This window comes from Vicia villosa, unplaced genomic scaffold, assembly GCF_029867415.1.
Source record: "Vicia villosa cultivar HV-30 ecotype Madison, WI unplaced genomic scaffold, Vvil1.0 ctg.000320F_1_1, whole genome shotgun sequence".
NCBI lineage: Eukaryota > Viridiplantae > Streptophyta > Magnoliopsida > Fabales > Fabaceae > Vicia > Vicia villosa.
Window position 1 is genome coordinate 859,428 of NW_026705142.1, and position 16,649 is coordinate 876,076.

Here is a 16,649-nt window from a genome sequence, read left to right on the forward strand (position 1 = left end):
TTTTGATTTTTATTTTAAATTTAAATATTTTTTTGTCTTTCTTTCACATTTTTTTCATACAAAATCAAAAAGATATTCGTTTTTTAATTTATATTTTTATCTATAAAATTCAACAATATGTTTATATTCAATAATTTGTTATGTTTTTTATCATTTAAAAAAATATAAACATTGTAAATTTTAAGTGTAAAAGTATGAAAAGGGACAAAAACTATTTAAATTTAAAATAGAGATATCAAAAATATTTAAATTTAACATGTGAATCAATTTCGTGAATAAAATAGGAGATCAATAATTAAATCTAAATAAAATATATTATGCTAAATCATATGAATTTTATGATTAACTATGTTAAAAATCTATTCAATTAACGCACCATATTATAAAATAAATTTTACCAACAAAGTCTTTCTTCTTCTCATTTTCAAGTATGTTTCTAAAATTAGGATAAACAAACAATTTTTTTTATGAAAAAACAATTATTTTTTATCATCTTTCAAAAACAGTTTTTTTTTTTTTTTTAATTTTTAAAATCATTTTATGAAACAGTTTAACAAACTGAATGAAACAAACCCTAACGCTTCAAACTCTTTCTCTTCAATGGAATATCCGCAAGAACATGCTACTTCATAACGCCAACGCTATATAATCAAATCAACTATCACTTCATGTCATCACATTCACACATTATTCCTTATACTTCTAATCCACCAATTCCAATCTCATCTTTGTTACTGCCATGAACAGCTGTTGCAAGATCAATGGCTGCAACAATGAACCCAAAATCTTGGCTGTAATTTTTGACCTAGATGGCACTCTTCTCGATACTGGTACTTTTATTTGTGTAATTCGCTCTTGTTATGAAATTTTGTGGATTCTTTTATGAATATTGAATTTGTGTTGATGATTGGTGTATACAGAAAGGGCTACAAGGGGTGTGTTGAAGGACTTTTTGGGAAAGTATGGGAAGGAAGTGAATAAGGAAAGGGAAGAAAACAAGAGATTAGGGATGACACAGAAGGAATCAGCAGCTTTAATTGTTAAGGATTATCAGCTCTCATTAACACCTGATCAATTTATCAAAGAAATTAACCCTCTCTATATTCAAAGGTAGTAACACTTCGTATTTCTCATCAGAGCTCAGTGTTTAGGGTTTAGGGTTTTGGGATAGCGTGTGTATAAATGGTGATTAATTGCTTACACATTCAACTATTCTTCTTTTTCAATTCGTGAATTGATTTAGGTGGTGGAGAGAAGCCAAAGCATTGCCTGGTGCTAATCGAATCATCAAACATTTCGTGAAAAATGGTGTCCCGTTGGCTCTTGCTTCAAACTCCTTGAGAGAATACATATATGCAAAAATTCCTCACCATAAAGGTACTCTGCGAATTCAAATATGCACTAGAGGATTAGGCTAATTTCGGCTTAAGAATAATAAGTTGAAACACTTGATATGTAGTTTTCTACTTAGAATTATATATTTGATACTTGATAAAATTGATTTTTGTAGGTTGGACAGAAAGCTTCTCTGTAATTCTAGGAAATGATCAGGTTAAATTTGGAAAGCCTGCTCCAGATTTGTAAGATTATCTGCTATAAGTAATGTCTATAATTACACTCTGTAAAATGGACTTGTACAGTTTAACCTTTCCAATATCTTTTAGGAAACAATGACACTTTTAAATGATCTATTGGCATTCAGTATCTGTAATACCGTAACCTATCAATCTTTTTAAAGTAGTAACAAAGTATCCCCATCCCGGTAAGTGTTTTAAATTGCGGATGCATCATAAGATGCGACTTCAATACTATGATTATGGAAGGGTGCAACCAAATTAGCCTGTGATTGCATTTTGATTGTCAATCATAGAAAATTTCACATCGCAACATCACAACGACATCATAACATAAATTTAGCGAGTATTATAAAAGATTATAGATGTTTTAAAGTAATAGAGAGTTGATGATATGATATATACAAGATTTTAGATAGAAAATAAGAGAAATGTAAATTATAAGAGGCCTAATAAATTAATGGCATCTGCGACCGCAATTTAAAATCTCATGATTACAACTAAGTTATGGATTATATAGCTTTTCCTCAAGATCTCCCAAAGTTTCCCTAATTTTCTTTGTCTATTGTTTAGTAGAAATGCCCATTTCTGAGTGAATCATAATTTATGCTCTTCCAGTTTCATCACATTTGTAACCAAGTATAATTGTTACAGGTTTGAAGAAGCTGCCAAGAGAATGGGTGTAAATGCAATGAACTGCCTTGTGTTTGAAGATTCCTTGTAAGTCTTCCAGAATCTCTGGAGCACTCAGAATGAGTCATTTTGTATTCTGCAGCCACTTGGGTTTCTCTCGTGTAATAATCATATTTTTTGTAACATATATTCTCCAATGTGCTTTAACAGGGTTGGTGTCAAAGCAGCTCATGCTGCAAAAACGAAGATAGTTGCAGTACCGTCTCGCGGCGAATCGGATTGTTGTAAGCTGGCAAATGTTACTCTTAATTCACTTTTAGAGTTTCAACCTGAGCTATGGGGCCTTCCACCTTTTGATGATTGTAATGCCCCTTTTAATTCTTACATATATGTTGATGAATTTCAGTAATTAATAACGCGTTCTCTTATCATATTAATTTCTCAAATTAATAATGGCAGGGGTCGATAACGCATTGCCTATTGAGCCAATTCATCTGAGTGGCTTGTATGTTACAGGATCTCTCCTTGAAACCAAAGGTTTTTGAAACTCCTAACCTTTTCTCATTTCATTCATAAACTTAGTTCCATGAACACATTTTTTTAATCCTTTCTTGATTAGTTTTCACATATAGAATGTGGCTGATATAGCTGTGTTTTAAAAACCGAACTGGAGTCATGGTTCGACTGTCGTAAGCCACTCAAACCGGGAAGAAACTAAATTGAAATGCCAAATTAACCTATCCGTAAAAAGTTTTTGTTCAAGTTTCAATCAGTTAAACTGTCCTGTTCTGTTTTTAAAACACTGCATTTGATCTCTTTAAGTTTCATTTTCTAAAAAAGTTTAACATGGTATTCATTCTAAATAACATAGTTGAATTCCTTAATCCAGAGAATCTAGCATTTGGTATTCCTGATCAAGTTATTGGGATTTACTTCGGTTGGGCCAAAGTTGATGCAGATAGGAACTTGAAGACATTGGTTAGCATTAGTTTGGACTTGTCAAGTGTTTCCTACAAAAAAGTAGTGAGTACTCAACTATATAACTAAACAATTTCTTCTTGATTCTTTGATGATGCATTGATGCATAATATCTAAAGTGAGCAATACACTCTATAGTACACATTAAACCATGAGTGTGTCAAATTAATATTAACTAACTAATGCACATTATGGGGACTAATTTTGCAGAATGTTTGGTTTATTGATGCAAACACCGACATTGAATCTGAGCTGCAGATGCAAATCAGTCTTGTTGGCTACATAAGAGCATGGGATAACAAGGTAATGGTGATACTTTAATGAAAATATTATAGTAAGACACTAATTTTCAGTGGTTGAAAGAAAAAAAAAATATTGACAGCCTTTTATTTGTAACAGAAACTTGGGTCAGTGGAAATGGAGAAACTTGAAGAATACAAGTCCATTGCAAAAGCTTCCCTAGATTTGCCATCATTCAGTAGTTTTTGATACCAAAGGCTTCATATGGAGCAGACAATATAAGTGACTCAGTTACAAGTTGAAAGATGGAATAATTATGTAATTTTTTTTGCAGTTTTCATAATAATGCATGCTAATGATTATTAGGAAATGCATCTATGGTTACTAATATACTATTGCCAAATAATTGTATGATTTCCGTATAGCTAATTCATACTAAATGTTAGGCTAGCTTTTATTTTTTATAGTTATAATCTCCTCTAAAAACAGTAGAAATGGAATTTCATTTTTTGTGGCGAATATGTAATTTGAATATTATTGTGTAGGAGCTAGAAATCTCTTGCTTCCATTTTTCCACATTCTATAATAATTTTATCAAATAAATTAATATTTATTTGTTAATCGTAAAACCTAAACGGGGTTTTTGTTTAATGAATTCAATTTGTATTATCGAAAATGTGAGTTTGAGAATCCTACATTTCAATGTTTGTTTTAAGTTTTAATAAATTATTTCTAGGTATATTTTATTCCAAAAAATATAATTTACTCAAGATATTAAAAATATTTATTCTCATAACAAATGGTGCAAATCTTATATTCCTATAGAAATAAAAAATAACCAAATATAACTAGGATTTAATGAAATATAAAGATTGTACTTTTACATTGTCAGTGAAATCATAAGTGTTAATTTTCTTTAAATCACATATAAAGTAATACCTTCTTTCTTTTAGATAAGAGACAATTCACTTTTCTAGATTCATTAAATAATTAATGTGTCTAGTCAATATACAGATACATAAATTATTTAATAAATTTAAAAAGTGAATTGTCTCTTATATAAACGAAAAGATACATTGATTTTGTAAAAATGAGTTAGACTTAACCCACAAATTTAAACATACATTGATTTTATAAAAATGAGTTAGACTTAACCCACAAATTTAAACATAATATAAGAATCTCGTTTAAGATATAATCATCTGATATGATAATTCATCTATTGAATTATCCGTTATTTAGTTCTCCTTCCACGCTCTAAATAATGTGAAGATTGTGTGTTAAGAGTTTCACGTCATATAATTAATTAGTAGGCGTAACAATATTTTGTTATTGATGCCTTAATTACAAAAATGAAATTAGTAGAGGCAGATAGCCTCAATCTCCAATATCCAAGAGGTAGATCCATAACATATCCTTATCAAAGCCTAATTGGACGGAACACACAAAGAAACCTACTTCGATCTCTACCAAGCACAAACGTTGTTTTTGAAACAAACAAACACAAACGATACCCTTCATTATTTCCATCACCTTAACTACACCCTATATATACACACACAAAAACAAAACCTCTCCAACAACAACCTTAACCCAAAACATTTCCTCTCCTCACATCACCACCAACATTACCATGGCAGAGAAAGAAGGAGCCATTGTCAAGACCGGACACGAAGAGTCTCTCAAAGCAGCAGTTTCACTCCTCCATGAATTCGAACTACCCGAAGGACTTCTCCCTCTCGCCGATATAATCGAAATCGGCTACGTGAAACCCACCGGTTACATATGGATTCTCCAGAAGAAGAAAGTTGAACATAAGTTCAATCTGATAAGCAAGCTTGTGAGCTATGACACTGAGATAACCGGTTACATTTCAAAGAAGAAGATTAAGAAACTTAAAGGAGTGAAAGCGAAAGAACTCATGTTATGGCCTCCGGTTAACGAGATTACCGCCGATGAACAACCAACTGGGAAGATTCATTTCAAGAGTCTTGCTGGGATTACCAAGACATTCCCTGTTGAAGCTTTTGCTGCTGGCCAGTAATATATTTATATTCATATGAGTTGATTTATGTTATGGGAATCTACCAAACCTATATAGATGTTTGGTATAGAATAAAAGAATAATTGCTTTCTTTTTATGCTTTGTTTGGTGTAATTGAATTGAATTTATGCTATATTATCAAGGAGTGTTGAATCTAAATGTTTTCTTTCTGATTATTAATGCATCATGTACACATTATTCCTTAAAGTTGTAATCCACCAATTCCAATTTCATCTTTGGTACTGCCAAGAGCATCTCATACAAGATCAATGGCTCCAACAATGAACCCAATATCTTGGCTGTAATTTTTGACTTAAGAGACCTCATTAAGGATAGTCTAAAATCTTCGTTTGTTCCGCAAAAAATGAGAGCGAGGTGGACATACGGGCCTTACACGGTTAAATTTTTTAAAAAAATACTTGTTAATGTGTGCATTCGCAAAAACTAAACAAAAAACGGAATGAGGTGGAACGGACATATTATAGAATGCGTGTCTAAAATTTTAATATATTTCATAAATAAAAAATACGCGCAAAAAGAATATACTCAGCAAATCAAACTGACCGAACCGATTTTACCATCCTACTTAATAGATATAGATATCAGTTGAAATATCCACCTATCCCTAAACCTCTTTATTTATATTTCTAACTATTTTGTAATTCAATTAAAAAATGAAACTAGTAGATACATATGACCTCAATCTACAATATCCAACAGACAGATCCATAACATATCCTTATCAAAGCCTAATTGAACACTACTTCAATCTCTACCTAGCACAAACGTTTTTTATGAAACAACCAAACACAAACATTGTCCTTCATTTGCTATTTTGACACCAAAGATTCTTCGTTACTTATAGAGATTAGGGGTGTTCATTGGTTCGGGTAAATCCGAACCAAACCGGAATCCAAACCAAACCATAGTGTTTGGGTTGGGCATTTTTTTAGTTCGGGCAAGAACCGAACCAAACCAATGAAATCCATTGTCAATTGGTTCGGGCATCGGATTTTTAAATTTCTACCCGCAAACCCAACCCAAACTAACCATAAGTAACTATCATAAAAATTACTACCAAACATTCAACTTCAACAAGAAAAAAGTGAAATCTAGTATATGAAAAAGTTAAGTTATTTTAATTTGTAATTAAAAAATTTTTAGTGTATTGTGGTAACTGAACATAGTGCTATGAAACACATTCATTATCATACTAGTTTAAATAACTAATTATATATTCAAAACCTTTTATGTTAGATATTTTGAATCTAATAAAAAAATTGTTAGTCTAATATTTACATTTGAACACTATTAATACTATATTTTTAATATTATTATGGAAAATTAATTTCCATAAATAAATTATATTTTCAAATATTTTTTTATTTTTTTATCTACCCGATCAATCCAATCCAAACCAACCCATTGTTTCTCGGTTCGGTTCGGTTTGGGTTTTATCGAAAAAATTTGCAAATCCAATCCAAACCAATCCATATAATTTTAATCGGTTTGGGTATCGAATTTTCTCAAAACCGAACCAAACCGGCCCGCGAACACCCCTAATAGAGATTTGCTATTTTGACACCAAAGATTATACACCGCGTACTTACACCATCCAGAATATAGCATGGGTATTCGTGTATTTGTAATTTTGTATTAAAAAATAGAAAAAAGTTATTAAATATAATAAATAAAAATAAAATCCTATAAATCTATAGTGTAGATATAATTGAAAGAGAAAGTATCTTTAGATTAATTCATATATTTATATCCAATATACTGTTCATTATGAACAATTTTTTTCCTTTTAATTTTTTAATATTTTTATATTTTTATAAATTATTTGGATGAGCAATTTTTTTTCCTTTTAATTTTTTAATATTTTTTTATTTTTATAAATTATTTTGGTTAATAAAATATTAAAATTTAGTTAATATAGTTCAGAGTTTGATTAATATATATTTTGACATAAAAAATAGTTTTTAGTTTTAAAATAAAATTGGTTAATTGAGTGTTTTAAATTGGTTAATATAATTTATAGTTTGATTATCGAGTGTTTTGATATCAAATATTAAATCTTACACGGTAAATCAATTTTGGTTAATATTATGTATAAAATTGGTTAATGAATTCTCAAACATAAAAAAAATTAAATAATATAAAATAAAGTTAGTTAATAAAGTGTAAAAATTGATTAATACATTTATAATTTAGTGTTAGAACATAATTAATTGAATGTATTTTATTGGTTAATGAATTGTAAGTAAAATAAGTGATTATTAACGTTTATTTTTGTGGTTAATGCAATTGTGAAGTTGGTTAATGACACCCCGTATGACGTCCATTTTTTTTTAGTTAATGACAGAGAAAGAATAAGCCATTGTGACAAAAGGACACGAAGAATCTCTAAAAGCAGCAGTTTCTCTTCTCCCAGAATTCAAACTACCGGAAGGACTTTTCCCTGTCGTTGATATAGTCGAAATCGGTTACGGGAAACCAACCGATTACATATGGATTCTGCAGGAAAAAAAGTGGAGCATAAGTTCATTTTGATAAACAAGCTTGTGAGCTATGATACAGAGATAACATGTTACATTTCAAAGAAGAATGTTACGAAACTTAAAGGCGTGAAAGGGATATGTTATGGCCTCCGGTTAACGAGATTACGGTCGATGAACAACCAACTGCAAAGATTCATTTCACGACTCCTTCTGGTATAACCAAAACTTTCCCTGTTGAAGCTTTTGCTGCTGGCCAATAATATAATTTATATTCATATGAATTAATTAATGTTATGGGAATCTACCAAGCCTGTATAGATGTTTGGTATAGAGTAAATTATAGAATTTAAATTCTATAATTTCTGCATATTTAAAAAATACGGAGTTAGATATTTCTCAATTAAGAAACTTTTTAGTTTAATTGATTATTTAAATAAGTTATTGTAAAGTAAGACATAACTTTAATAATACTATGAGAAAGTGAGCAAAAGAAGTAAAATTTATTTTACTAAGCAATAATTGATTTTATCTTTACAAAATAATTCAATTAATAGTTCAATTAAAAGAAAAATAATTTAATTAATAGTTCAATTAAAAAATAATAATTTAATTAATAGTTCAATTAAATAAAAAAAATTCTTAATTATAGAATTTTTTTTTAAAATAACCATGTATTAAAAAAAATTACGCAAATAACCACGTTTCGAAAAAAATTACGCAAATAACCAGGTTTCTGAAATCCTTAACACCAAGGCGCCATCTCATATGGCTTATTCCCCTTTTTTTAGTCCTAGGCGCCATCTGACATGGCACACTCAGTCCCAATAAGCCATGTCAAATGGCGCCCCCTTTCAACTTTTAGGAGGAGGAGCCATCTCATATGGCGCCTCCTTGTATATTTTTGATCAATTTTCTATTTGAAAATGCACCAAGGCGCCATCTGAGATGGCTTATTGCAGAAAAGTTGTACATAGGAGCCATCCCAAATGGCGCCTCCCTTCCTTTGATACAATGGTGGCGCCATCTCACATGGCGCCTTGGTGTCAATGTTTTCTGAAACTTGGTTATTTGCGTAATTTTTTCCGAAGTATGGTTATTTGCGTAATTTTTTTCTAATACATGGTTATTTAAAAAAAAAATCATAATTATAATAGAAAAAAATTTCTTTGTAATTTGGTAATTTTTATTTAATTCGACTATTAATTAAATTATTTTTTAAAAAATGGAACTAATTATAACTCAATAATATATATATATATATATATATATATATATATATATATATATATATATATATATATATATATATATATATATATATATATATATATATATATATATATATAAGAGTCACACCGAGTCATGCCACAATCACATACTCAATGTTACCTTCCTCTCCTATATCTAACCTTTTTGAACCCTGGTTAACAAGAAGGATTCATCCCCTATGCTGGAGGATACTAGTGGTACCTGTGATGTCAATGCCTTAGTGAAGATGTTTGCTACCTTGGATGAACTACACTGTCAGAATCATACAATAGAGATGTCCACCACCAGCCTGTTTAACATACGACAAGGTATGTCAGAGCCGCTAAGGGACTATCTCACCCAGTTTAATGAAGCCACCATCAGGGTCGTTCCCACAAATCAAGAAATGTTCGCGGGGGCGTTCCAAAATGGACTTAAGGCGAGACACTTTAATGAGTCTCTCTCCTTAAAGCCAACATTTTCAATTAGCGGAAGTGGTAACCATAGCAGAATGTTACATAAAAGGCAAGGAGAGCAATACTGAGAAGAAGGCGCATGATGTCAAAGAGTGTGTTCCCAATGCCGAAAGTCCACACCACCAGAGGAAAAGTAAGTATACCTCCCCCCATCAAAGACAATACCGCATTCAAGAAAGTAGGCAAGACAAAGGAGAGCTTCACGCCTCTGAACACTCGCCGAAAGTTGAAGATGAAATAATTATGTTTTTTTACGGTTTTCATAATAATGCATACCAATGATTATTATGAACTGCATGTTATGGTTACTAAAATACTATTACCAAAATAATTGTATGATTTTCGTATAGCTAATTCCTCCTAATTGTTAGGCAAACTTTTATTTTTTACAACTATAATTTCCACTAAATATAATGGAGATGTAATTTTTATTTTTATGTGAATATGTAATTTGAATTTTATTGTATAATAGCTAAAAATCGGTAACACCCCATACATATAGGTTTAGAATAATACATAATGGTGTCATAACTAAGTATATAAAAATCATACATAGACAACAGAAACAGAATAAGTATTAGTATAAGGACAAAAGTTGAATGTATCATGGCACAAAATACATCATATGAGGATACTAATACATAAATTACAACAACATAAGCTAAAGAGCTTAAAAACACAATATAAGGTATGTCAGGGAAACATCTTCACACCTGATCCAACAACATACTTAATACAATCACCAAATAATCATTTGCAAATGCGACAATGATGCAAACACACTCAACAGACGACTTAACTATGTAACTTGATGCATATGCATGTGGTACGAACTCAACAAATGGTTTTTTGTTCGAACCAGGCCCATCACCGAATCCCGAGTCCCGCACCGAGCTCCAAGACCCAACACTAAGCTTCAATCCCCAACACCGAGCTTGGGACAAGTCACAAAATCCTGCACCAAACTTGTGAACTCATATCTTTCACAACAACATCGACATATGATGTGTGTCATACAAGTAAATGCAACTCAACTACAACGTTTAAGGTCCAACCTACCTTAAACAACATGCATTGGCAACTATATAATAACCCCGTACCAAATTATTATTCAACAACCACCAACAATCAAAACCGACAACATAATTATGCTCATATAGCAGCCAATATTTCACAGTGCACACAATAACTCATTACAACATCATTAACACATTCACACATATTCACCATTCGTTACATAGTTCATAAAATCGATTAAAAAATATTTTTTATTCATCAATGCACATCAAAACAACATCATACATTACCCAATAGTAGCCAATAGTCCATATAAGGCGAAATAATTGAAACTGTAATTTAATACAAGCAAATAGCTAATTTATGCAAGTTGCAAATACATGAAAGATTACCTGTCACGGGCATTGCGCCCGCCACCAGCATCAAAACACAAACACATCACATGTGTGATGACTGACTCCAAAATTGAGCCTAGGTTCCATGACGGGTTACCTGTCATGGCGATGGCACCCTTTGTAACACTCCCTTCTAACCCCAAGGGAAATACTATAATTATGTAGCAAGATCAGATTAAAATTAGCAAGATCACATTTATTTTCATAAGTATCTTTCAAAACAATAACATGAGTTCAAATAACCCCCATGTTACATGACCAGAGCACGACTCACTACCTAAGATAAAGCTAAGCAAAAGCTAACTCCTTTGGCTAATCATTGCGAGAAGCACTTCTATCTTAAGTACCTGAGCGATGTCGTAGAAAACATCATTCCAATAGAAGGGTGAGAATTCATATCATCATAAAAATATATAATAATAATAATAATAAGTAATGCATAACAAACATGTACATTCTGAATTCATCACACTTCACATATTATTGTATTCAACATTTTTCAATACATCTCATATATTCATATATGCAACATTGCTCCACAATTCAAGATACCAAAGATAATCAACCACAATAACAAAATGTAACAATTAAATTAATGATCATATATTTCATATCAAAACACAATCTTCACATCGACTCACGTGACTCAAATGCAACTCAATGCAATATGCATGTGGTACCAATCGTGAACATCAGGTTCACCTCGCTACATATCCCCACTAGAATCAGAGCCACCAATATGAACATATATGTCATAGTTCCAGATCCCCACCATAGGACCAGAACCACCAAAACTCGGAGTATAAGCTCCCCATAAATGCATGTGAAAATACCAACAAACATATGCAATTAAGATTATCCATTCAATCTTATTATCATCACCAAAATGCATTCAAATAGCATTAACCATCTCAACACATCACAAATAACATATAGCATATAAAGCCAGAAAATGTTATTCACATCCAACACTCATTCTCAAACCAAACAACACAATTACAAGTCATTTACCTAATCACATTATTATTAAATCACTTATTGCCAACAAGAACATTTTTATTGAAAATAATGTGGCATTAGATTTCTAACACTTCGAACGGGGACTCAAATGCAGTTACGGTTCAAAAGATATGAATTGTTACAATTTCAAAGAAAATGCAAGCACTGGCATCATGCACTGATACCATAAAATCTCATTACACAAAAAATAGATTTATTTCCAGAATATGAAACCATTTTTACAAGAAATTACACTGTATTCGGTTACTCCAAGTTCGAATGGTGAGTCAAACGGACACCTGAAACTCAAGTTATGAATTTTTGAAATTTTACAAAAATCATGCATTTTTCCTGTGAGCAGCTCTCGAGTTCCCACTCAAATCCCCTCAAAATCTTATCTAAATATCACTATAATACAAATTAAATACATAACAACCTCTATCTAACATGTATCAACAATTAGGAACCTTAAAACATGATTTCTAACACAAAAGTTTTGAATCCAAATCCAAATCCAAACCCTAACATTTCAAATCTAGCAATTTCAAGAACAAAATCCCTATTTTTATGCTTCTACCCATCACCCATCATTATATAAACTCATGATTCAAAGAATTCTCACCTTTATCTTAGATGAAGACACTTCTAGGGTTTTTCCTTCTCTTCTCCTCTTTTCTCCCTTTTCTCTTATTTTCTTCTATCCTCTTCTTTTTTCACTTCTCTTCTTTCTAATTCTATATCTCTCGTTTTGTATTACTCTTACTAACTTAAATCCACTAATGGGCTTAGTAATACATATTCCCACCTTTATTACTTAATCTCATTATTAGCCCAACTAGTTATTTCTATTCTCACACTCACAAACCCAAATAATATAATACACATACATATATTCCATTTAATTAATTATTCACATAAAAATTTAATTAAATAACATATTCACCAAAACTCAAATAATTAATTATTCAACACATCAAATAATAGTTATCATATCAATTAAATAATAAAATATTTACTAAATAAAAAAATTGGGGTGTTACACCCGCCATGGACCTTCAAACTGTCAAGAACGTGATTTTGATGATGGAGACTTATGGAGTCTCCCAAAATCACTTTCATTTATCCAAAAGATTTAAAACATACATACATATCATATATTTATCTATATCATCTAATTGCATCAATTCAACACTTTTAATTTATTGTCTCATGAAATCATATTATTTTCAAAACCTTTAAAACTCAATCAATTGTGAGCACATCATCAAACATAAAAACAAAATTATCACACATGAATGTACACAAATTTCAACCACCAATTCATCACACACAACAAATTAATCATCAATAATTGAATTATATTAACAAAATACTTAATTCATGCAACATCCAATTGTCCTATTGGAGGTTAAGAACTCCTCAAGTCTACTCCTCGTGCATATACTTGTTTATTAAATCATTCTCCCCTTACCTGATTATACTAGCAGTGATTGATTATGGTTTGATGAATACCCTTCTTTCTCAAACTCTAAGTTTCTCCTCTTTAGTCTTCTGGGCTCTAGTCTCCCTTTTCATAAATTATGATTTTTCTACATGCCGATAAAAAGCTCATAAACTTAGGTTATGTTCCTAGTTTATATCACTAGAGTAAATTTCTTTATAATTATAATTTCTCCCTCACTAACAATTGTTTTTAACTCATTCCTCCCCTCTATTTCTCATAAATCACACTTTGGTCCCAAATTAAATCTTCTATTTTTTCATTATAATTAAATAAATCTAATAAAATGCTATTATTTAAATTATTAAAGTAATCTCTAATAATTCTACTAATATCTATTTACTCTCCACACTTCTACCATATGGTCACGCACTCCTATCACTTAAATCTTATTTAATTATCACCACATAATAATTAAATAAAACACAAATAATTATAAATAATTCAAATAAAAGAGAATAATCTAAATTGGGGTGTTACACACTGCGTTAGTACTGCGGCTATTGCAAAAATTTAGAATCGTTATTATAATGGTAAAAGACGTCAAATTAGAAGAAAACACAACAATGTTAAAGATTGTATTTCTAAAGGAGCTATAAGAGTAGATCATGTACGCACTGATGAAAATTTAGTAGATCATTTGACGAAAGGATGAGCTATAGAGAAAGTTTTTAATACATCTTATAAGATGAGACTAATGATTATAGAATAATGAGTTTCTCATAATGGTAACCCGACCTAAATGACTGGAGATCCAAAGAAATAGGTTCAATGAGTAATAACAAGTTGTGAGTAATATGAGTGATCATGCTAGAGTAAATGAGAGAAGCATGAATCCTGAAGCGATAAGAGCATGATATAATAGAAACTCTTAATGAGATCTATACTCTGTATGAGGGAATACATAGGCTACATGATTACTCTTGATATACTGATCTATGTGATTTTGGAACTTAGGTTGGTTCCTGAGGAATTTTGAGGTAAAATTCCTAGAGCCTTCACTAAATTGAGATACACGTGCAGTGCCATTAAAGCACGGGCTATTAAAATACACCTTAAGAAAAGGTTGTGTGCTGGTTTGATGTCTGAGATAGAGTTCGATACATTTGTGTCACTCTTGTTGAATAAGAATCCTACTTGCTATGCAAAGGTTCAAGTCGTTGATACCTCTGCTTATGAACAATCTTAGAAATGTTTGACGTTACTTCTAAAATGACCTTTTAGATTCAAGTGGGGGATTGTTATAATACTTGGAATGATGAAAATTTGGAGTGGGGACTTGGAAGAGGTTAATGATATTAAGTTGACAATAAATGAACACAAGTGGGAGTTAGAGTTGTTTGTTGAATTTGAAAAGGTTCATTAGAGTCCCACATGGAAGGGAGAACATATTTTAGTAGTGTTTGTATATTTCATGTGGACAAATTGAGTTGGGCCCCGATGGGTATCCAATTTGATGGTTAGGTGAGAACACACTACCATGAAACATAACACATGTGCGATCGTCGCCGCCGTCTCTCCGACAGACCGACTTGGCTTGGCTCGGTCTGGTCCGATCTTAGGCTTCGGCTTTGATCCAGTATTTTATTGTATCCAAAATGATGAAAAAGTTATTTAATATTGTTTAAAGTAATCATATGTGTAATGTAAATTAAGTATTATTAATTAATAATGGTGTGCTGTAATTAAAAATTATTAATTATTATTAATTACGGATTAATAAATTATTAATTAATTAACGGTAACCCTAATTGTTGACCACGACTTTCAAGTTTTGCCTTGTCGACCAAGTCTCTTCGCTTCCTTGCTGACCAAGTTTGTAACGACTAGTAATGGGCTAGATCCGCTCCATTCCCCCCATAATTTTGTCTTCAGTCGGATCAGATCCTCAGCTATAAACCACCACTTGTTCCTCACATCAGATTTAAGAATATGAAATCTCTCTCTTCTCTCCCATATTCACTTCTTCTTCAAATTTTACTTCTCTGTTTTCAAGTGGCTTGTTTGCGCCATCTGCGACTGATTATCCAGATATTACGAGTGATTTTGACACCATCATCTAGTGGTTCAACACCATCAAAAGGTGTATTTCTAGAACGATCACATACCATGCAAGTAGTGATCGTAGAATTGAACTGAGATGTTTTATCCTAGATGCGTCGTGGTAGTTAGACTGTTTTACATAATTTTGGACAGTGCCGCAAAACGTCTTAAAGAGAGCAAATCGTTCCGCGACTCATCCCGATAACTTCTTTTGTGACTTTTTTCAAAATCCAAAAACAACAATATCCAAAAACACCTTAAGTACAATTCTTAACATCAAATAAAAACAAAATAACAAGTCCTAAATCTTTAAGAAAATCACTTAAATTAAATGATAAATACTAAATGAAAAGTAAAAATATAACATTAAAATTAAATAAATATAACAAAAATACAAATGAAAGTCGTAAATTTAACACTAATAAAAAAATTAAATAAAAACACGAAGGAGATGATGTTTCAATTTTAAATTTTACAAAATGTGTTAGTAAAAAAAATGCGAAGGAGATTTTTGAATTGTAAGATGCTAAACTAAATATTCTATGCATTGTCAAAAACATAATGCAATCATCACTTGTAAAATTGTAAGATACTAACATCTTCCATTACATCAAATATTTGAGACTCTATGGTCTATTCATGATTTTTTAATTTCCTAAACAAACTGATATTTTCTTTATGTTTTTACCATATATAGTAATATAATCATTAATAGAAAAATTGAATTCAATATCATAATCCAAAACAATTTATATTTTTATAGTAAAAACTTATTCGTGCTTGACACAAATCACTTATACTAATTGCCTTGTCAACATCTTGACCTGCTTTGTTAGCATGCTACTCAGGCAAAGCATTGACTTAATTTTTTGAAGAAAAAAAAATATGAAGGGTAAGGAACATACATGGTGAAAAGAAAGGAATAAAAGGAAACGATTTCTCTAAAGAAAAATCAATTTCTTCATCCTCATGCAACAAAATAGAAGATATAAAGAGAAAA

General features: G+C 31.0%; 2 protein-coding genes across 2 annotated transcripts; both read left to right on the forward strand.

Annotated features, from left to right (window-relative positions):
- Window positions 1–562: 562 nt before the first annotated feature.
- Window positions 563–3,961, forward strand: LOC131626736 (bifunctional riboflavin kinase/FMN phosphatase-like). The gene is made up of 10 exons (XM_058897570.1): window positions 563–830; window positions 921–1,110; window positions 1,244–1,377; window positions 1,511–1,580; window positions 2,229–2,294; window positions 2,418–2,569; window positions 2,667–2,744; window positions 3,097–3,230; window positions 3,396–3,488; window positions 3,585–3,961. The coding sequence occupies exons 1-10, from the start codon at window positions 740–742 to the stop codon at window positions 3,672–3,674; spliced, it is 1,098 nt and encodes a 365-aa protein (XP_058753553.1). The 5' UTR covers window positions 563–739; the 3' UTR covers window positions 3,675–3,961.
- Window positions 3,962–4,813: 852 nt separating this feature from the next.
- LOC131626737 (uncharacterized) lies at window positions 4,814–5,628 on the forward strand. Its single transcript, XM_058897571.1, has one exon. The coding sequence runs from the start codon at window positions 5,059–5,061 to the stop codon at window positions 5,467–5,469; it is 411 nt and encodes a 136-aa protein (XP_058753554.1). The 5' UTR covers window positions 4,814–5,058; the 3' UTR covers window positions 5,470–5,628.
- The last annotated feature ends 11,021 nt before the right edge of the window (window positions 5,629–16,649 follow it).